This window comes from Dicentrarchus labrax, unplaced genomic scaffold (assembly GCF_905237075.1).
Source record: "Dicentrarchus labrax unplaced genomic scaffold, dlabrax2021, whole genome shotgun sequence".
NCBI classification, from domain to species: Eukaryota; Metazoa; Chordata; class Actinopteri; family Moronidae; genus Dicentrarchus; species Dicentrarchus labrax.
In genome coordinates, this window is record NW_026136711.1 from 3,230,457 (window position 1) to 3,253,918 (window position 23,462).

Consider the following 23,462-nt stretch of genomic DNA (forward strand, 5'->3'; position numbering starts at 1 on the left):
CAGGCTGAAAACTCAACATCTGATAAAGTTGTTATATGGTCACTGTGTTAGAAAACAATTACCTATTTCCATATTAAGCAGACACAGAGCTAAATTATGATTCATTTGGAGTCATGTTTCTGTCCAATATTCACTGTTCTTTTAGTTCTGATCTTAAACCTCTCTGTTTAGGGCGGCTGCAGTGCGGAGGCAGAGCGGGTCATCCCCTAATTGGAAGGTTGTTGATTCGATCCTCGGCTCCTCCCGCCACATGTCGAAGTATCCTTGAGCAAGATACCAAACCCCAAATTGCTCCCGATGCTGTGCATCGGTGTGTGAATGTGTATGAATGAGTTAGTTTGTGTTCGATGGACTTCGCCATCACTGTGTGAATGGGCAAATGTGGAGCGCCCGGTTAGCTCACCTGGTAGAGCTGGCGACCATGTACCCAGTTGATGCAGCGGCCCAGGGTTCAAATCAGACCTGCGGCCCTTTGCTGCGTGTCATCCCCTCTCTCTACCCCCCTTTCCTGTCTATTTTCAGATGTTACTATCAATAAAGGCAATAAAAGGCCAAAAAAATACATTTAAAAAAAAAGAAAGGATGAATGTAGCATGTAGTGTAAAAGCGTTTTGAGTGGTCGGAAGACTAGACAGTTACTGTGTCAGCTAACAGACCCTGACTTTAGTTTAAACCTGTAGTAGGTAATTTTATCAAAATAACGTTTGTCATATTTGCTAAACTTTCACTAATATAATAATATAATATATATTTTCACTAATTATATCCTGACAGTAGAACATGAGACTGAAAAATCCGGTTCCTCTGGCTCATTCTTGTGTTCCTAATGGCATTTTCCGACAATCCACCAGGCCTGGACAAAAACAACCAATCAGAGCCAAGAAAGTGTTGGAGGCTTGATTTTTGATTGTTGAGTCTCATTACCAGGGTCCTAAAACATCTATATCGTTGCAACGCCGTTACCATTACTGAGAATGTAAAGTGGTGCGTTATTTGCGTTACTACGCTGGTTGAATGAAGCGCAGTGGTGTCAGGCTTTCTGACAGCCACACATCAGCTGTCGGGAGAGGGCAGGGTGGTGATGATGACACCGTTGCAAATGCGATGATGATTGGCCACGTGGGCGGATGTCCTGCTCACGCTGTCTCACTGCATGCTCTAACTACTACTATAAACTCAAGACAGAGACAATGGCGACGAGCCAGGGAAATTCAAAGGTAGCGTTTTCAAACTGGAAGTACCGACACCACTTCTTGCTTACTGAAGTTAAAGGCAAGAATGTTATTATGTTATGTAATGTGTGAATTTTATTTTCAATATTTCTTTTTTATATATTTTTATTTCTATGCATATGGCCGGCTGCAATCTATTGAGTTCAAATAAATACCAAATGTTCTAAAATACTGTATATAGTGTTTTTATTCTTCCTTCAGTTAATATAAACATCTTTGATGTTATAGAAGATGTTATAGAATGTAATAGCGTTATACAACATACAAAATAAGGTCACAGTTACTTTGCTGAGTAACTAATTACTTTTATAATGTGGTAATTGACTTACTAACTCAATTACTTTTTGGGAGAAGTCATTTGTAACTATAACTGATTACTTTTTTAAAGTAAGATGCCCAACACTGGTTGTTTTCAAATGCCATTAGGAGCATTAGGAGGAACCAGAGGAACCTGATTTTTTCAGATTAGCTGCCTCTCTGTTAGCATATAGTGAGTTCTAGCATACATGACAAAAAATATTTTTTATAAAAATTACCTACTGCAACTTTAACACCTCTAGAACTGGATTTCCCACTTACAGCAGGCATATGTGAACTTCACAGTACATGCGCAAAGCCTATATTTAAGATACCTTTGCTCCAGCAGGTCCAACTGGGCCTGGAGAGCCTGAAAGTCCCCTTGGGCCACGGTCACCCCTATCTCCCTGTGGGAAAAACACATACATGTGGCACAGTACATCAGTATGTAGAAGGTATGTTGAAATGAAAAAGGTCACTGACATAACTGATGTTCAGTTAGTCAAATTTGTGCAAACACCAAGTCAATGAAACCATTGACTGTGCAGGTATGCAAATATGTACTGTCACCACACTGAATTCTGAGCAACTGTTTACTTACACTTACTTGTTTTTACAGCACTACAGAAAGCTGAAGCAATCAGGATATCCTCCAAGAGAAGGGAACTATAATACCTGGACGGCAGCTGCCACTGTTTACCTTTTCTCCAGGGATGCCTGTCCCCGGTGCTCCCTCTATGCCTCGCATGCCTGGCAACCCCATCTCCCCCTGGATTAAACAGCAGATCAAACTGTGTCTCAGCATTAAAGCTGCAGTAGGTCATTTTTATAAAAATAGATAATCTGTGAAAAAAATCTGGTTCCTCTGGCTCCTCCTAGTACCAATCAGATCCAAGAAAGATATAAAGACGCTTTGGGTTAGAAGCTTGAAGAGTTAATTGTCTCATTTCCAGGGTCCCAAAGAGTCTGTATTTGACAGACTGGAAATGAGACTCAACAATCACCGATCCTTCTTGCCTGCGATTGGTTGTTTTCTTTCAGGCCCGGTGGATTCTTGTAAATACCATTAGGAGCACTAGGAGGAGCCAGAGGAACCTGCTTTTTTCACAGATTATCTGTCTCATGTTCTACTGTCAGAACACAGTAGAAATGTCAGCAATAATGACAAAAAGTAAATTTTTATTACATCTTTAACTGCACTCAAACCAGAATTTTACGAAATGTGACCTTTGACCTCCAGTCACAGACTTACCTTAGGCCCAATAGCTCCATCCTCACCAGGAATGCCAGGTATCCCAGCAGCCCCATCAGGCCCTTGATCCCCCTGGAAGACCACACAAGAACTCAAAACTTCAAGGTCCCACTGTTCATTCAATGGGACACGCTTTATTCAAGGACAGTCTGAGTGGCTTACCTTTGGTCCGGCCTCACCAGCTCCCCTCTCCCCCTGAGGTCCAGGCTCTCCAGGGAAACCCTGGTCACCCTGGGAAGCAACACAAATCACTGACTGCCAATTACAGGACTGTATTAAGCACTGCTGGAAAGTAAGTAAGTATATTTATAAGTATTTATAAGTAAGTATAAGTATTCAAGGTACTTGTACTTTACTTGAGTATTTCCATTTCATATTTAGTATATAGTATATTTATATTTATACCTCTAGTCCATTACATCTATGTCCTAATAACAATGATAAAGTTGTAAATTGTCCGACAGCAAAAATAGGAGAGGCCCGAAAATGTGTATTTTGTGCGAGATTAAGAAAAAAAAATTAACTCCATAATTTCCTAAAGTTAACACTGAAAGTTGCCATTTTATACAACAAGTTTTATACTCTACCTGCTTCCCCTTGGCAACGTCATTCACCACCATGGTCTCAACTTTCACTGTTATGCCGACGACGTCCAGCTTTACATCTCCACCAAATCCATCACCTCCACCACTCACTCCACTCTCTCCAACTGCCTCACTAACATTAAATCCTGGATGCACACCAACTTCCTCAAACTTAAATGCGACAAAACAGACATGATTATCATCGGCCCCAAATCCATCACTAAAACCATTCACAGTTTCTCCCTCACTGTCGACACCTCCACTCTGTCCCCACCCCCTCACAGTCGCAACCTCAGAGTCATCTTTGACAATAACCGCTCCTTTGAACACCACATAAACCAAATCACCAGAACTGCCTTTTTTCACCTCAAAAACATCGCCCGACTCCGCCCATTACTCTCCTTCTCTGCTGCAGAAACCCTTATCCACACCTTCATTACCTCCAGAATCGATTACTGCAACAGCATCCTCTACGGCACACCATCCAAAACCTTAAATAAACTCCAGTACATCCAGCTGCTCGTCCAGCTGCTCGTCTGCTCACCCACACCCGCACCCGTGACCACATTACCCCTGTCCTCCAGAACCTCCGCTGGCTCCCGGTCCCACAACGTATTCAGTTCAAAATCCTCCTCCTCACACACAACTCCATAACCAGGCCCCTTCCTACCTCACTGACCTGCTCCATCGCCACAATCCATGGCGTAGCCTCCACTCATCTGATGCAAACCTCCTTACTCCACCACCCAGGACCAAGCACCGAACCTGGGGGCGACAGAGCCTTCTCTGTTGCTGCCCCCCACAAACACATCCATGACTGTACCCACTTTCCAACATTCAAATCTCTGACAAAAACTCACCTTTTTAAAAGTTAGTCTGATGTGTTTTTAGTGTTTTACTATTTGATGTTGTTTTGCTGCTTTTCTGTTTTTATGTTAGTGTCTTTGAGTATTTAGAAAAGCACTTACAAATAAAATGTATTATTATTATTAATGAGTAATTTTACCTTTGATACTTTAAGTAAATTTTTCTGGCAATACGAGTCAAATTTTAAATTAGGGCTGCACAATCAATAACAATATCTGTAAAAAATAATGTGCAGCCCTATTTTAAAGCTGCAGTAGGGAACTGCAAGAGGCTTGCAGATACCTGATTTTCTCACAGATTATCTGTCTCATGTATTATTATTAAGATATAGTGAAAGTTTCAACAAATCTGATAAAAAAATATTTTCTATAAAAATTACCTACTGCAGCTTTACTTTGGACCTTTACTAGTAAATGCTAAAATGACTCAGTAACATCAATTCCACAGCATTATCTATCTAAAGTTTGATAACTTTAGCTAACATTAGCAGTAGGTAGTGTACTGAATTGAACAGTCGTGAGTTTTAGCGCTTATGAATTCAACAAGACTATATTATTACCTCTTTCAAATCTTACATATTAATGCTCTAAAATAATGTATTACAGTGTTGTCCAGGTTTTTTTCTTGAATGTCAGATACTGTTTATAAATCATTTAATGTCTCTTTAAGGTATCACTCATTCCTAAAAATAATACAAAAGCTGCTGCTACTAACCTTTGGTCCAACTATACCCAGTCCCGGAGGTCCTCTGGGACCAGATGGCCCACCTGGCCCTTGGTCCCCCTAAAGTCAGAGAGAAGCATGACAGTTTAAAATCTAATTAAACTTATAAAAGATATATAGTATATATCCTAAAATTTTTATTGGCCTTGCCTTTTCTCCTTGGATGCCTGCCCCTGGAAACCCCACCAAACCTGGCAGCCCGGGATCTCCTGTGTTTCCCTGTGGGTCACACAAGTGGCAGGTCAGACAGGTTGTCCTTTACAGCTTCAAATGTTTTCACTTTACGTGTGTGTGTGTACAATCCCAGCCACGTCTGACAGCTAACCATACCTTATCACCTTTGTACCCGACTCCTGGAGGTCCACGGCCACCCTTGGGACCCTCATACCCCCTGTCACCCTGTAAAAAACACAGTGGGAGGGTTAGGAGAACAGGAAGGTCTAAAAGCCTTCAAATCATACAATTTGATCTGAAAGGTTCACTTTATTCTTTTTTAGATCAAACGCTACAGGGGCGGTTACATTTGAACAACTTCCACATAAATTCTAATCGGGTGAGTTTGGTTTCAGATTTTCTAAACCTTCATGTGCAATTTATAAATACAACAGAACTTTAAAATTTGTATTTTTTGTCTTTAACGCAATAATATCCCATATTCTGTAATAAATGTTCGAGATATTTATCCCTGTACATTGCAGACTGAAATGATACGCATAGTTGTAGTGAATCAGCGTGTTCTGGAACGTACCTTGGGTCCTTGGAGACCCTCACCTGGAAACCCTGGAGATCCTTGCACCCCTGTTGGCCCTGCCGGACCCTAAACACATACACAAGATAGAAAAGACAAGAAAATATTAAATACTAAATGTATATGATTGTCTTTGTCCTCTTCCTTTTTTTACTTTTATGTTGTTAATGCTCTTCGTTTATTGTCAGTTTTTCTTATTATTGATATTATTATTATTGTTGTTGTTGTTGTTATTGTTGTTATTATTATGTGGTCTTTTTATCCTGCATTTGTTAAATGACAGGGTTTACAGGATCAGTTCAACCTCAAGTCTAGCTATGCAGATAACTTAAAGGTCCAGTGTGTAGGATGGGTGTAGGTATAAAAGCCTCATTCTAAGGTAACGAAACCATAACAGTTCCTATTGTACTCTAATTGAATATACATACTGCTCACTAAAGTAAACTATTATACACAAACACTGGAGCTTAAATTTTTCATGATGAGACCAACACAATACAACGGAGATAAATAGTGTTTGTGCATCGACAACCTAAAAAGTTTAGAAAGTAGAATTTAAAAAAAATCTTATTGATGGTTCTTGAAGTGAAATATTTTAGTGCTATGAAAAAAGGTATACAGTTGCTCATAAAAATTCTGACAATTTTGGCCTTTCTTTGCTTCCAAAAATTTAAACCTATCTACCCTACAGTCAAAGTTCAGTATTTTTTGTCTGGATGTAACACAGCACTTTGTGAATTTAATATTAATATATAAGGAGTGATACATTAACTTTTTAATTGTCTGCACCGCAGTGCAGTGGATTTGAAGGGAAAATATGAACATGAGGGTAAAATGCCGTCTTGTCTCTAAAATTCAGTAACGATATTTAACACAACATCTCTTTAGCATTGATTGAAGTATCCCACTGGAATAGAGTGATGGTATTAGTAATAACATATCAGCTATAAGAGCAGTTACGGTAGTTTCAGTTGTCAACTCACCGGTGTCCCTGGTTCACCCCTACCCACTGGTCCAGGGGGCCCTGGTCTTCCTTGGTTCCCCTTGTCACCCTGAAGATAACAGATTAGAGAGAAAGTACTAAATAGGAAAATGTTTCTTATTTTATCAAATACTAAACCAAACCTAAATTTACCTTGGAACCAGGGAACCCAATGCCGTTATCTCCTGGAGGTCCAGGTGCACCCCTCAGTCCTCGACCACCCTTTTAAGGAAAGGAAAAAGATACTTACAAAGGTACCCATCCTGTAGCTTTAACCCATTAACTACTGATTTACTTGATGTATTTGAAACCTGATTTCTAGAGTTCTTACTTTAGATCCAGATGGCCCCTCTGGGCCCAGGTCTCCAGGTCCTCCCCTAGCTCCCTGAGACAAGAACAAGACAGGAAAGTGTACTCTTATAGCACTGTTTGACACTTTTTAAAAAAGGATCAAAATCAATGCAGAAGTGCTAGAGATGTTGTCTTTTTTATTCCACACATTTATTTCAATTCCACTTCCAAACCTGCCCACATTGCAACATGGCTGTTCTGCCAGTAGTGGCTAATGTAGCCTCGAGCTAGTTCAAAGTAGACTGAGCATGTTCTAATTGAACAGCTAATCCTCCACAACAGACATACTGACATGTAGAACAACTGGATCAGTGTGTGGCACTGGCTGGTGAGCTGTGACTGCCCTCTGCTGGAATTTAAGAGCAGTGTGACTGGAGTCTAGGAATGTCTGCTCCATATGAAGCTCTAACATACAAATTCTACCCTCAGTACAATGAAAAAACAACCAAGTATGCTTGTGATTCCTGTAAAATAAAACTGTCTTTCACAGGCAAGAAAGATGGGTGATTGTTGAGTCTCATTTCCAGTGTGTCAAATACAAATGCTTTGGAACCCTGGGAAGGAGACTAGACAATTAACTATCTTCAAGCTTCCAAACCAAATCTTTATATCTTTCTTGGCTCTAATTGTTGCTTTTGTCAGACCCGGTGGATACTTGCACTTGCACTTTCATGTACTACTGTCAGGACACATAATGACAAAAAGTTATTTTTATGAAATTTAACCTACTGCAGCTTCATTTTTGCCTTTTTATTTACTTTTTATTGAGGTTCTGCACATTCTTCTCAGAGCAGGAGTTTTTGGAAGATCAACTCCAAAGAGATCCTGATGCTACAACATTTGCATTAGCCACAAGGACTTGTAGGACATAGACAATTAGCCACTACTCCTTAAACTAGACCATTTCTATTATAATCCTCCTGTACTGTACTGAAGGGCTGAATTGGAGATAATAAATAGATTTCAATAAATAAATTGTAGAAAATGACCCAAAACATACAAAAACATCAGCTGGTCCTTTAAATTGCGATTATTCCATAATAATAATTCCATTATAAAAATATAAATGAGACTGTTTAAGGGCTGCTGGATACTAATACTGTGATGCTTTATGAATAAACTTTTGACCACGTGCGTAAGTACATTTCATGGGAACTGGAGACAGAACAGAAGGACGTGAAACCTAACGGCACTCTGACTGTGGCTGCTGTTGTTCTACCGATGCTGAAGGGGGCAACAAGCATTTAAGGAGAGAGGGAATGGATAACATGTGCCCAAATCTTAATCCTCTGGGACAACGTTTGCTCAAAGACTACAACCAAACATTGCAAGCTTGGATTCCCCACTTAGAAAGGCTACATTAGGAGGGGGGATAAGACCTAATCCGCAGCTCACATTCCACAAGTGCAGAGCAGGAGATGGATTCAGAGTGTGTTGCTTTCGCTGCACGCTGATTGTTTCAGCGCGGATGTAGGGGGACACAGGAATCTTTCAATTTGACCACACACCCATTCAGGTATGAAGGGTATGAAGAATTCTATTCATTTTTTAAATCAAAATATGTCTATTTAATAGGTGTACTGCATGATGGTAATATCAGGCTTTTAAATGAAACATAAACACTGAAGGTTGTTGCCAGTTGAAGGCCACAAACTAACAATAAATCACCCTGCACTCTAAAAAGTAATTCATTATCTATGACCTATTACAACTACTTAATTAAATGCATGGTTGCAGGATAACCATTCCACTCTTGATTCAGATAAACCTTTTAAGTTGCAAACATTATTTTGATGAGTTAGACTGACAAAAATAATGGGTATTTTTTATGAGTACACTGTAATGCGATACAATATTGTAACAAAAAAAACAGTTGAAACAGATTAAATTAAATATTTTAAGTAGCTAAAACTCAATTTAAGTTCAAAAAGATTCTTGATGAAGCTGCTTTTACTAGAAATTTTGAGTGACACTAACTTAGTTTTCTAAGTTATAGAAACATTTTTTTTACAAGGTTTTTGTTATCACAGTAGAAATAAAAAGTACAAAATTAAGTCAGTGTCACTTAAAATAACTGAAGCTACTTGATTAAGAATGTTCTATTGGCTTACAAAATTGAGTTTGCTTTACTTGATGTAATCAGTTTCAACAAATTTTTTAGTTGACTTGACTTAGTACTTAACTTAGTACAATATAGTCAACTAAAAAACGTGTTTTTATGCTACCAATTTTTAATTAACTGGTAATTAAAAAATAACGTTGATTGTAGAGGAAAAGTTAATTCCCCAAACTCAATGTAGAACCTTTCTCGAAACAGTCAACTCAAAAAGATTGATGCACTAATTTTTTGGGTCAGCCAAATCATTTGTTTTTAGACGGTGAAATTCAGTCTTTGAATATACATATATTTGATTATGATATGTCAACATTTTGGCAAATACACAACATTACAACAATTTATCCATCCGCCCAGTACCTCTGATATTTTCAAGTGTATTTAACATGTGTTTATAGATCCTACTCTATATGTGAATATATATATATATATATCCAGACTAAATGGTAAATGGTAAATGGACCTGTACTTGTATAGCGCCTTTCTAGTCTTCCGACCACTCAAAGCGCTTTTACACTACGTGCCACATTCACCCTTTCACACACATTCACTCAGTGATAGCAAAGTCCATCGAACAGAAACTAACATTCATACACATTCACACACCGATGCACGGCATCGGGAGCAATTTGGGGTTCAGTATCTTGCTCAAGGATACTTCGACATGTGGCACCAGGGGCTGGGGATCGAACCCACAACCTTCCGATTTTATCAAATACTAAACCAAACCTAAATTTACCTTGGAACCAGGGATTTAGGAATGACCAGCTCTGCCTTTGAGCCACAGCTGCCCTACTAAGACTAAGACTAAGCAGTATGAAGTCTGATAAATGGCCTTAAGCGATAACACTTGAGTCAGTGTCTGTTAGGTCTGAGCCTGGTGCCTAAATATCACTCCTAAAAGCAAATCCTGTCATTTCCGCTCAGCACACACATAGATCTTATCTAGACAAACAAAAAATCCAGTGGGCACCATATCCCAAACCCAACAGGAAGTCAGCCATGTTGGATTTAGCGGTCATTTCTGGCGATTTACTCACGTTGTATTTGAACGAACTCCTCCTAGGGAATTTATCTGATTGACTCCACATTTGGACACAGCCATCTAAAAACATTCTTAATTAAAAGTTGTGCTATTTACAACATCGGCGTGCCTGTGGCGTAGCGTAGAATTTCAATGATTTGCCATGAAAGGGGGATTTGTCATAACTTCTGCGTACATGATCCGATCGCAAAGAAACTTCACGATTGATAAGAGTCCCGCCCTGAACACGTTTATGTGATAATATTCAGATATAGTGAGAGCGCCACCTACTGGCAGCAGAATAGTAAGCGCTGTGTGGCAATTTTGATCTGATTTACGTGAAATTTTCTTGTTGTGGTCCACACGTGTTACGACGGCACGCGGCTGCAGCACACCCCGAGTAGTGTGGAGTGCGAGGGCCCGTTCATCACTGCTTGCAGCTTTAATTTTATATGGAATGTAAACGTCTGTATCAGTCAGTAGTAGTAGTCAATCAGTAGGTGTGACAACAAAAGTAAGGTTGTAACTTGTTATTTTGCGGGGGTAACCATAATGCTATTACTGAAATGTATTAGTAATTAGTTACACGACTAGTTACTGGGGAAACATCACCTGTTCTCCTCTTGGGCCTCTGGATCCAGGAGGTCCTTCTGTGCCCTAAAGAAAGACACCAATACAATATAATCACATACACCTGGCCACAGCTAAAAGTGACCATGGAAATGAAATCAATAAAAAATGATAAACCTACTTGTTCTCCCTTATTTCCAGGGGCACCACATTCACCTTGTTCTCCCTAGAAAATAAGACCAGTACAGATACAGGTAAGTGAAGTTTAAAGCAAACACCACAGAAATTATTTTTATACGTTCATATGTTGGAGAATTTGCTTATGTTTATATTTCCATACCTGGATGTGGCATTCATCATAAATAATAACTTAATTTAAAAAAAAAATTATATAACATATAATAATAATATATACCTTTTCACCTTTGCTGCCAGATCGACCCTATAGAGAGGGAAATTTTACATTAAACAGTCAGACTGTCCACCAACCATAATGCTACTGTAATAGAATGTCAATTAACAACATTACAACATCAAACCAACATCAAAATAGCTAATGTGATGGGACTACAGGACATTATATAGACTACTTTTACTAATTGTTTTTAAAAATTATTGACCGATATCATTTCCATAGATGGTTTTATTTGGTAAGTGATAACATGCTGAATGTTAAAAATCCTGTCAACAAATGGTTTGTACCTGACAAACTACAATCTAAAAACAAAAGTTTTGGCTCAATCTTAACATTTTGCATCAATCTTTTTGAGTTATGGCAACTTCTAATGAAATTATACTCAACAAATTGAATTAGGGGAATTAGGTTTTCCTCTACAATCAAAGGTATTTTTAATTACTCACTTAATAACTGTAGCATAAACACATGTTTTTAAGTTGATTAGGCTGTCTTAATAACATGTTTTTCCATGTTATTTATGTCAACACAACTCATCAAAATAATGTTTGTGTGTGTGTTTATAAGGTTCCAGGTTTCAACATTAAAAATGGAGCTAGTGTAGCTCTGTTCAAAGTCAGCTAACTGTCCAAAGTGAGCTAGTGAGCCAAACTAGTAAAAACAGCTGGGCGCAAGGACCTTTTACAGTCTTCACAGTGAGGCTGCCAAGGTCACATTGTGCAACATTGTTTTAATGGTAAAAGGGTCAATTTAATCTACTTGAAGCTCCCTCCATGCATCTCAAAATAGAAATAGAAATAAAACCATACACTGCACTTTACTCCTAAACCTAAACTTGTAACCCAGGCAAGAGATGGTTGAAAAAAATATCAGATGATTACCTCAAGGCCCTCCATTCCTGGACGTCCGTTAATGCCAGGTTCCCCCTACAGTGACCGAGCCCAGACAAAACAGCACATCAAACGACACTTCATGAATTCATTCTGTTACCAGCACTGGATTATGGAGACAATAGACACTTACACGAGATCCCTTCGGACCTGGAGCTCCATCAGACCCTGGCTCGCCAGGTTTCCCCTAGATCAAAGTAAAGGGAGAGATTGTGATGAATGAGAATATTTGGGCCCCTTTTTAGGTTGGATTCTGTGTATGTGTAAGCGTACATGCGTGAGGTAGGTCATTCTCAGTGTGCCTGTGTGTTGACTCTTGTTTAATCTTTCATCCATGACCTTTGCTTCTCTTTAGCAGCGTTACCATTGAAAACAGCCCTTTCAGCTAGCCCTCTCACCACCTGCTACACTTGCATTGTGGGAAACATTTGCTGCTCTTTGGATGCAGGCCAGGCGCACCTGCTGGTGGAGGCCACCAGCCTGGGTGCTGAGGCTGGGAGAATCCCCAGCTATACAGGGATAACAAGCCACTGTGTGAGGCTTACTGAGCTCTGTGAGGTTGAGGAAGAAACTGTCAACATAAAGCCAGCAGACACTTCCACAGCTGGGCAGTAAAGCTGGTGCAGAAATAGTATCACAATACCCAAATGTCTGAAGTACTTTGGTCAGAAAGAGTAGAAAAGTTGACTTTCTCTGGATGAATAGATCAGCAAGTCACCTAGCATGGCATGGGCCGAGGATGGTGAGACTCTGCTATTTTGATGTAGAGCAACTACTAGCAAGAGCTTTAATGACATTTAGTACATGGCCAATATTTCCTTAATGTAAATCAACACAATTTGACCAAACAATCCAAACTCAAGGTCCACTTGCTAGCTTTTTCAACCGCATTACACGATATGATTGATTTTGAGCATAGCCACTTGTAAAAGAGCTACTAAGCTCACGTGTTAACTGATCCATCTCCATCCAACTCCATTCACTCATGAAGACCATGTGATATACAGTTGAGAGCTCCAGAAAAAGATAGTTGGTAAACCTTGCATTTAAGATTGTTTGTCGAACTGCTGTTGCCAAGGTCAGGAAAAACTTGTATAATGATCACATTTGCAGTTTTTATAGATCAGTGTGTACATTTCCTGTATTTTCACTCACAGGAAAGTAACCACAAAATTTCAGGTAGTACATTTGGTATGAAAAACAATAGAACAAGATGTTTAATATTGATGCGCGCCAACTGTATTACCATGCAGCAACCTCTGTGGCTAGAAAAAGAAGCCAACAGAAGTAAGACAAACTGCAGTTCCTCTAACGGCCACTTGAGGTTGGCTCCAGAAGTGAGTCAATCTCCATTGGGCGCCCGGTACAGAAAACAGTTTTGGTCTCTATAGCTAATTTCCCCATTCATGACAACTGTTCGGGGAGTGAATTTTTATATAACTCATCTGTTTAAATTATATTAAACTGTGCATAATTAAGGGCGTGGCCGCTTTGAGTGACAGGTTGGTGCCGTCACAGGCAGCTGTTTTCAGTAACCAGACTTCATTCAGCCTGCTTTAGCTCCACCCACATTCCACCTCTTTGCCCATTTTTGAGTCATGAACGCCAAGATAGCGACAACTCTTCAGGAACCTATGGGTGACAGCACAGAGACTATGCACAGTTTTAATGACAAAGTATTTCAGTAATACCCATATGACTTTTCAGAGAAGTGATAAATTGTGATGTAGTTATTGGTATTTTTGAGAAATTAGTCTAACACAGATTTATAACAGTGTTTAGATGTTAGTGCAGAAAGGCTGGTTAATAAGAATATAGGATGAGAATTGTATAATACACTCACAGGGATTCCAGGGTGACCTCTCTCCCCTCTGTCACACAGACAGGTCTTTGGCTGTGGGCACTGAAATAAAGACAGAAAAAGACAAAAGTAAAAACAAAATGATCAACAGTGTGCTTTAGCTAAAAAAAAAAATAGCTAGCAGAAACAATTGTTGGCCTCAATTTTGTGTTAGTAATATTATTTTGTCTTGGTTTTGTTAAGGGAAATTTTGATAGCTTACTTAATGTAACTTTAGGTTTATTACTGTTTATTTCACCTTTAATGTGTTCTATACACCTGGAAGAACAGAAGACAGACACCAAAGGACACAGAAATAGAGATGTTCTGATAAAAATTTTTATTCGGATAAAGATTCTGATCTCAGTTGATAACAATACCGATCCAACACATGTGCAGTAAAATTTGCTGGTTTTTTTCTTCAAGGGTATGCTTACTCAGCCTCAATGATTTCTATCATTGTTGTACAGCCTGGCTCAGGTTAAATGCTTTGTCTGCTGGGAAGTAGCAGGCTAATAAATTACACAGTGCACAGACACGAGTACCACCCGATGTCAGGCTATTGGTTCACAACCTCGGTGTGAACCAATAGCTTCATGGAGGGTTACGAAGCCTTCTTGATTTTGAGCCGTGCTAGAAAACTTGCACTGGTTCACTTTTGTGAAGAAAAGTAAATGTAAAGTAAATTGTCTAATAGAACAATAGTCAAGTGTCAGGGAGAAGAAAACACAAATTTGCCAAAAAAGAAGCCTAGTTGATTGTCTGCATGATTGTTGAAAAAGATAAAAACACAAAATACAGACAGAACTTTATAAAAATAAAATAATTCCTTAAACAGTAAATAATCTGCTCAAAATGAATCCAAATCACTCGTTTTACACAAACTTGTTGCAGTTACTCAGTTCACTATCTGAGTTAATTGTACAATTTTTAATAAAATAAGAAATATCCATAAAATATGTCATTTAAGCAGGGGTCCCCTGAGGAAAAAGGTTTGGAACAACTGTTTTACACAGTATTGGAGGGATTTCGGATATTGCTATTGTTATCGGGACAATTCTACACATAAATCACATGGATGATATTAAATCTCATAGTACTTACCCCAGTTTTGACAATTGTGTTCTGAGAGAAAAAAAGAAAAAAAGACAGAGAGTTCACGATTGTTCATAAACCTGGACCAGCACAACAACACACTTTAGAGTTACTTATGCATCATATCCCCTCATTTATGTACAAAGTCGCCCTTATTGTAAACACAAACAGTTCTTTCAAAAACAGTACTCCATCAACTATGTGTCCATCCATGCTGTATATGATCTTACATTGCTGTCGTTGTTCATCTATCAGTTTTAATTTCCTATTTATCTGAGTATCTACATCCTCATTATGAATGACAGTGGATTTGTGAGTGCAACAACATCACCAGTGAAGCTTCAGACAATACTGAATACTAACTGGAGACTAAGACAAACATGACTGACCAGTTCATTGAAGAGTCTGTCATCCAGCTGGCTGTCAGTGAGGCTGAGGACGTGCTGCTGTGGGGGGGCGCTAGCAATGGATCGTAGTTTTGTACTGGTGAGACCGTCCCTGGGCAGGCCTGACAGCCTGATGGTGAACATTCTGATGTTGTGCTGTTTGGCCTCTGCAGCAGCGGTCACAGCGCTGGGGCTAAGCGGGTGGTCCGTCCCATCCGTCATTAACAGCAGCACCCTCAGGCTGCTGGACGACGTCTCACGGCTGAACAACTGGGTGGCATTGGTGATGGCGTAGGCGGAGTAGGTGCCATGGCCGATGAAGGTCATGGAGGCCACCCGGCTCTGGAAGACGTCCAGGTCCTGCCAGTCTCTGAAGTTGTGCTCCACCGACACCTTGCTGCTGTACTGCAGAGCGGCCAGGCGAAGCCGCAGACGCCAGCCAGCCGAGTGGAGCTGCATGAGCTTAGTGCTGAAGCGCAGGATGAAGTCCTTCTGTCGCTCAAACAGCAGAGGTTTTGCATTCTCTGAACTGTCCACGATGAACATGATCTCCACTGGGCAGATCAGGGCTAGACAGGAGCCAAAGCACAGCAGGCTTAGATTCTAATTCCAACTGTTTAAAGAGGTTTCAAACAGTCGGTGCAGTGGGACATTATAACTTCGATAACAAACTTCTATCAGTCTTCCTAATTCAGGAAGCTCCATTGTTCCATCAGCAAAGGTCCCTTTACCCATCCAACACTGTGGTCCAGAACAACATATCTGAACAACTAGTCACTGTTTGGTATAATTTGAGGATGAGGAGGATTTTAGTAAACCCTTTTGGGCAATAAAACTAATGAGCGAATTTCCAACAGAACCTAACAAATAAATCATCAGCCCCTAAATGTAATCCAGATATAGTATACATACAATTGGTTCATGGCAACAGCGGCGCCTTCAGATGCAGCAACCGGTAGCTCCTTCAAACTTGCTACTTTTTTGCTTTTAATCTGTTATTTTTTTCAGCTTTTTGCTGAAAACGTCATTTAATGTCTGATTGAGTTTGATTTTTAAGAGCTAAGCCAAAATTCCATCCAGCGGGTGCTTATTATTTGTTATTATTCTATGTGTGTTGCATGACCCTTGTGGTATATAATGACAAAAAGATTTACTTGATCCTAAATTCTTCAACTCTGCTGTCACTAGTGTTACAGTATATGCAAACACATACTCCTTAAAATCCACTATAAATATCAATTTTTCTATTCACCTTTCCCGGGCCCAAATTGTCATGAGACTCAACAATCACCCATCTTTCTTGCCTCTGATTGTTTATTTTTGTTAAGGCCCTGTGGAAGAACTTGCACCCAGGCTTCTGAAGCATAACAGTGCTTAACACTTAAGACACACTCATTTACAACAAGGTACAAGGCTTTGAGTTCAGATTATGTAAGACATAATTAAGTTGCAACAATCACATTTGGACTTTTTTCAGCACTCTATCCTTAGACAAACACTTACTTTTGGCCTCATTAATGATGACCTGGTTATCATCTCTCTGTCCTTTCCTCCTTCTCTTCTGGCATGTGGTTTGGCCTGAGAGGGCCAGGGTAAGGATCAAAATCTTTAGGAGCCACCACACGGTCATTGTTCAGTCCAACTGCTCAGCCTGGGTGTAAGGAAATGCATGATTAGAACAGCATTGGTGGTAAATGGTGCTTCTGTGAAACAATAATGGACATCACCATTTGACATGTCATTTGACATGAGCCATGCATCACATCCAAGAGCAGCAAATGCTGCAATGATTTCACATGGACACAAGGGGGAGACAAGACTGCAACGACTGCTCACAGATGACACAGTGGAATTCCAATGTTATGATGATAGGCAGGCTTACAGGTCACACAACTCAGATATCTGCCCCTCGTTATAGCTCTAATGCTGTTTGTCATTACCATTACCTCTATTTGCTTTTACCAACTTTAACTACTGCTAATACTAGTGTTGGTAAAATGAATGTTTCTGATGCATCTACTGCTGCAGCTACAACAAATACTGCTATTACTGCTGCATTTAATACTACCACTACTACTACTGCTGCTGACATGATCACAACAACCTCCCACTGCTGCTTCTAGTGATAGTAATACTGCTGCTGCTAGTTCATTTATATTTATAACCCTTTAAAGCTACAGTAGGTAACTTTTATAAAAACTTTTTGTCATATATGCTGAAACTTTAGTTAAACTTAGTGCTACTATGGCATTTGCAAGAATCCACTGGGACACAATAAAAAACAACAAATCACAGCCAAGAAAGATAGACTGAAATTGTTGATTCTCATTCCTCATTCCTCACCCAAATACAGACGTCATGGGACCCTGGAAATGAGATTCAACAATCTGCTATTTTCAAGCTTCCAAACTAAAGCGTCTTTATGTCTTTCTCAGCTCTGATTGGTTATTTTGGTTCAGGCCCTGTGGAGTCTTGTAAATGTCATTAGGAGCACTAGCAAGACCCAGAGGAAGCTGATTAGTGAAGATTGATGAAGAAGTCAGTCTCCTGTACTACTGTCAGGATATAGTCAAAGTTTAAGCAAATATGCAAAATAATATTTTTACTACTACTGCAGCTTTAATGATTTTGGTTGTTAGGTCATTCAATAAGTCGGACTTTACGGCAGCATTGGATTTGATAGGATTTTTGCATCAATGTCATCAGACCCAATGGTGACCACATTTGAAGTGCCCCCCTCCTCCCACTTTATGTATAAATATGTAAATGTCAGGATTTCCCTATAGGTTTCTGGAGGGGTTAGGTGCTGTGGTTATGATGGGGGATTGAGAGGTTTGGGGTTCCTCCACCAAGAATTGTGATGTTATTTGACAAAAAACTAAAGTAAAAAAAAAATGCATTTTCACATAATGTTAGAATATGATCGGAAAAATATTTTTATTTTTTTAAAGCTACACAGGTTGCAGTTTTTTTACATTACACTCAGACATTAGCAAGAAAAATGTATTTCCAGAGCAGCAACAATAATGTTTACAACATCAAAGTCACTATATAAACTTAATGATATCTCATTGGAAACCAATCTAAAATGTCAGTAAAATAAATAATATTCCTGACATTATAGACATCAGTCAGTATCAGTCCTTCCTCCTGTCATCTCAGATTCAAACTTAAATAAACCGTTATACAGACAACTTAGTGCACAAAGGGTGTCAGTGAAGTACTTTGATTTGTTAGGAATGTAATTTGATGTATTAGCCAGAAACCAAAATTATTTTGTGGTCACTCTTATCCAGACACAGACAATATCTTACTAGATTTTATGCCATAATATTTTTTCTTATCACCCACCACTATTATCACTACTTTTACTACAAGTGATAATACTTTTACTATATCACCTTCTTATTTTCTACTGCTACCAATGCTAATATTAGTGATATTATTATTACTCCGCTGCTCCCACTGAAATACTCCTGCTTTAATGCTTCCATGAATGGTATGTCAAATACTACTACTAATAATAATAATTTTAAGTAATAAATCTGAGTTCTCTTTATTCAAATGTTAATTTAAAAATGTAAAGACAGTCTGTGTCCACATTAATGTTAATAGCAGTTTGTTATATACCATGAGACACCTACCTGTGTATTAACAAAATAAGAGCTCCAGGTTAATCCATCAGAGAGCTGAACAGGCGTGCAGTGCTGTGAGTCTATGCAGGGAGAGCTACAACTCTTCAGTCAAACCTGCAGCAGCTCTGGTGGCCACACCGGTGAAAAGTCACCCACATTATAACAACTAAAACTTCCTCTTGCTCCCTTCACAATAAAACTTTACTTGAGAATCAAAGGAACTTCATTATTCTTATACTAACAGAAGTTGTCTTTCATATTTAATGTCATTATTTCATTATGTAATTTGGAGTGAATGCTAATTGTGATTCTGCTTGGCACCAAGACATTACTTACTGAAAAGAAAACGGACTGAAAGATTTGCTTTTATTTTGAAGGCAAATTGCAGCTGCAGCCAATTAACTGATTTGCCAGAATCTGCTTTTCATGGTCATATGTGACTAAGAACTGATTTTTTTAATGACACTGTGAACAGCACAAATCTTGGGAAATCTGATCTTTTCAATTCAGATTTTTTTCAAAAACACACCCTTTATGAACAAGCTGTCTGCTGCGGCTGGAAACAAGGTCGATGTGAGCCGAGAGAGTGATTCCAAACAGTAAGGATGCAGGCTAAACCAAATTCGAAGGGGGTAATTCTCTGTGAGTTTGTAACGTTTTACAATATACGCAATCATTTCATCTATTGTTGATATAGAAATATTGACTAGATCAGCTTTAAGTATTTTACTTCATTTCTTTCCACCAATTTCAACAAAACATTATTTCACCCATGCTGCACTAATTGTAATTTGAGAAACTCTCCCATTACAGCAAAATGCTCCTCACCTACAGACTGTTAAACTGAGAATGCTGGTGCTGAACCATATAAAGCTCACTGCAACTGGGAAGAAAAACTCAGGCAACACGTGAGTCTGCCACTGAGTCTAATACAAAACAAGTGTATACTAAAAATGACTTATAGAGTGAGGAAGACAGAACATGGAGGTAGAAATAGGCCAGCGTCTGGGGTTGGACTGAAATATGGTTTGTTCAGGGTGGGGGAGAGAAAAAGGAACAAAAAGGATGTTTTAGACCTAATCTTTATGGAGTCGTACGCTGAGTGGCAACCTGAGAATGTTGAGAGAAACTGTACATGTCAGTGTGAGAAACTTCTATTAGCTGCTCCCATAATTCATACAGACAGGCTCAGATAAGGCCTCATGCCCAGTTCCTTACATAAATCACTGATATGTCTGACACATGCCGCTGCTCTCTCTGCAAAAAGTTACCAAACATTCAAAAAATATCACCGGGGACCTTAAAGAAAACATTCCTTCAAAGACTTACACATCCAACTATCTGCATGATAAATGGTCAATATCTATTAGAATAATAAAAAAAAAAGATTGGTGTGTGTCCCTCAATAATTGGTTCATTGTGACCTTAAGGAGGTAGGTAACTTCTATAAAAGTAACTTTGTGTCATTATCGCTGAACCTTTCACTATATTCTGACAGTAAATGGTAAATGGACCTGTACTTGTATAGCGCCTTTCTAGTCTTCCAACCACTCAAAGCACTTTTACACTACGTGCCACATTCACCCTTTCACACATACATTCACACAGCGATGGCAAAGCCCATCAAACAGAAACTAACTCATTCGTACACATTCACACACTGATGCACAGTTCAGTTCACTCTACCTCTGAGCCACAGCCGCCCCTGTTGTACATGAGACAGATAATCTGTGAAAAAATCAGGTTCCTCTGGCTCTTCCTAATGCTCCTGATGGTATTTACAAGAATCCACCGGGCCTCAATGAAAACAACCAATCAGAAGCAAGAAAGATATAAACACATAGATTCAACGATCAACTGTCTTTCTTGGCTCTGATTGGTTGTTTTTGTTCGGGCCCAGTGGATTCTTACAAATGCCATTAGGAGCACTAGGAGGAGCCAGAGATTACCTGACTCATGTACTAGTGTCAGGATATAGTGAACATTTAAGTAAAATATTTTTATAAAAGTTACATACTGCAGCTTTAAGATTATTTCTTTGACAAATGTGATTTTGGCAGATTTCCTTCTCACTTCTTAACACAACCAATCTTTACTGTATGGTGAAACAGCTTAGTCAGGGTTAGGACTAGAACCATAGAGGATATTGTGTGTTTTCTATGTAACATAGGGACAAATTCCAAATAAAGAATAATCCTGTCATTGCTTCTTTCACTTATTTCCAAGCTTGTTAAATGTGTACTTAACTACAGGATTATGCACATGGAGAGGCAGTGGCAGGGTGTGTGAGGAGAAACCCAGTCTGGGTGCATGATGCTGCTGGCTGTGTGGGAAGAGACTGGTGGTAATGCTGGCTGTGGCACGCTGTCTGCAGACATCTAAAACAACACAGCCAGGCGGCGACAGCACCAATACCAGTCTGGCAATTTAGAGGGCGCTTCCTGCCACAGTTCAACATATTTTGATAAGGCCAACAGGCTTTTTAGAGCACACGGCTGCACACCCAGACACTTTCTGGACACAAGAACGGCCCTGTGGAACGCTGCTGATGGGGGGGAAGGAAGTCTGCCCAAGCCTCATAGCGCCTGCATGTGCACGAGTAATTCAATTCAATTCAATTAATTTCAATTCAATTCAATTTTATTTGTATAGCGCCAATTCATAACAGAAGTTATCTCAGGACACTTTTCAAATAGAGCAGGTCTAGACCGAACTCTTTAAAACATTATTTACAGAGACCCAACAGTACCACCATGAGCAAGACCTTGGAGACAAGGGCAAGGAAAAACTGCCTGTTAAAAGGCAGAAACCTAGGACAGATCCTCCGGCTCTAGGTGGGTGGTCGTCTGTCTCGACCAGTTGGGGTGAAAGAGAGAGAGAGAGACAGAGAGAGAGACAGACAGACTGAGAGACAGACAGACAGACAGACAGACAGAGACAGAGTGACAGACAGACAGACAGACAGACAGACAGACAGACAGACAGAGGTGCACAGCAACAACAGTATTGGTAATGGCAATCTAGCAGGACCATGGCAGGAGGCTCCACCAGGATCGATAAGAACCTGGGAGATGAGAAAGCACAAGAACTCCAGGGAAGAAGTGAAGTTAGTAACATGTATTAATGGGACATGAATGAGTGCAGAAAGAGAAAGGAAGAGAGGAGCTCAGTGCACCATGGGAAATCCCCCGATAGTCTAGGCCTATAGCATCATAACTAAGGGATGGTTCAGGACTCACCTGATCCAGCCCTAACTATAGGTTGTATGTAATCCAAAAACACTAAATTAATAAAGGAATAAATTTAACTGCATTAAAATGCATTCTTTCCCTTCAGAAAAGTGCTTTTTAAATTGCATTTTATATTCTGATTCATGCCATTAGATGAGTGTGAGAAACTGTAAAGCAACTTTAATGGGACAGCTCACCCCAAATCAAAAATACAGATTTTCCCTTTTACTTTTGTCACCTGGCACCCCTGGGTCAGATAATGTTAGCTGCTTGAGCTAACTAGCTAATGGCTGTTAAACTGTGTAAATCACTTTGATACCGCTGTATCCAAATAAAGCCTGATTACTGAAAACACCCGCCTGTGACAGCACCCACCTGTCACTCAAAAAAAAAGTCCTCAAAAATGCATAACTTTAGGCCTGAATATAATTTAAACAGGTGAGTTGTATAAAAATCCCTCCCATACAGTTGTCATAAATGGGGAATTATCTATAAAGACCAAAACGTTTTCTGTACCAGGCTGTAAACATGTGTATTTCTGCTGTAAAGTTGGGCATTTTAATATGGGGCCTTATGGAGATTGACTCATTGCTGGAGCCAGCCTCAAGTGGCCATTAGAGGAACTACAGTTATCAGTGAGGTCCGGCCCCCAGAAACACTCAATGAATCTTTGCTGTGTCGCTAAAAGTTTTTTTTGGTTGAAATTGATTGGTTCGCACTTAAGCACACGTCACATTTTGTTTTTCAGAAAGAAAAAATGATTGGATTTTGATATAGAAATACAAAGAAGTTGAGTGTTTGTACATTCTTTGGCATACATTGTTAAATATGGGTACAATATGACTGGGGATGTAATCTGAGAGGGTTATATTTAAATTCTATTTGAACTTTAAAGTTGAGTGTAAATACCTTTTGTTCTGACAAAAAATGCTGAGCTGAATGGGATTCCACTTTTGCAGCAATGCATCATCCGGCAACACACTGTGTCTGCCAATCAAACATTCCTGATACTTACTTTGTAACACAGACGGCAGACATCCAAATATTGTCATGACTGAAAATAAAATTATGGCAGTGGCGAATGTCTCTCGGTTCAGTGGGTGTAGTTCTTTGAGCAACTGTGTTTGAATTCAAACAGACTTTGGCTAAGCTGTTATTCTTTTTTTTAAAAAAAGGAGCATTGTTTAAATGTAACTTCAAAGTGCCACATACCACTATATATCTA

The 23,462-nt window shown here is 39.4% G+C and overlaps 1 protein-coding gene across 1 annotated transcript in view; it reads right to left on the bottom strand.

The window, feature by feature from the left end:
• The window catches only part of col28a1a (collagen, type XXVIII, alpha 1a), a 30,652-nt gene extending 11,547 nt beyond the window's left edge, over positions 1 to 19,105 (bottom strand). The window contains exons 1-21 of the mRNA XM_051415249.1: positions 19,017 to 19,105; positions 16,876 to 17,023; positions 15,376 to 15,941; positions 14,996 to 15,016; positions 13,895 to 13,954; positions 12,185 to 12,238; positions 12,043 to 12,087; positions 11,162 to 11,188; positions 10,928 to 10,972; positions 10,789 to 10,833; positions 7,017 to 7,070; positions 6,839 to 6,907; positions 6,687 to 6,755; positions 5,704 to 5,772; positions 5,286 to 5,354; positions 5,106 to 5,174; positions 4,947 to 5,015; positions 2,944 to 3,012; positions 2,782 to 2,853; positions 2,230 to 2,298; positions 1,865 to 1,936 (exon numbers count right to left, since the gene is read on the bottom strand). Coding sequence (XP_051271209.1) covers positions 1,865 to 1,936; positions 2,230 to 2,298; positions 2,782 to 2,853; positions 2,944 to 3,012; positions 4,947 to 5,015; positions 5,106 to 5,174; positions 5,286 to 5,354; positions 5,704 to 5,772; positions 6,687 to 6,755; positions 6,839 to 6,907; positions 7,017 to 7,070; positions 10,789 to 10,833; positions 10,928 to 10,972; positions 11,162 to 11,188; positions 12,043 to 12,087; positions 12,185 to 12,238; positions 13,895 to 13,954; positions 14,996 to 15,016; positions 15,376 to 15,941; positions 16,876 to 17,002 — 1,740 coding nt within the window. The 5' untranslated portion in view covers positions 17,003 to 17,023; positions 19,017 to 19,105. The remainder of the gene's footprint in view (positions 1 to 1,864; positions 1,937 to 2,229; positions 2,299 to 2,781; positions 2,854 to 2,943; positions 3,013 to 4,946; positions 5,016 to 5,105; positions 5,175 to 5,285; positions 5,355 to 5,703; positions 5,773 to 6,686; positions 6,756 to 6,838; positions 6,908 to 7,016; positions 7,071 to 10,788; positions 10,834 to 10,927; positions 10,973 to 11,161; positions 11,189 to 12,042; positions 12,088 to 12,184; positions 12,239 to 13,894; positions 13,955 to 14,995; positions 15,017 to 15,375; positions 15,942 to 16,875; positions 17,024 to 19,016) is intronic.
• Between the last annotated feature and the right edge of the window lie 4,357 nt (positions 19,106 to 23,462).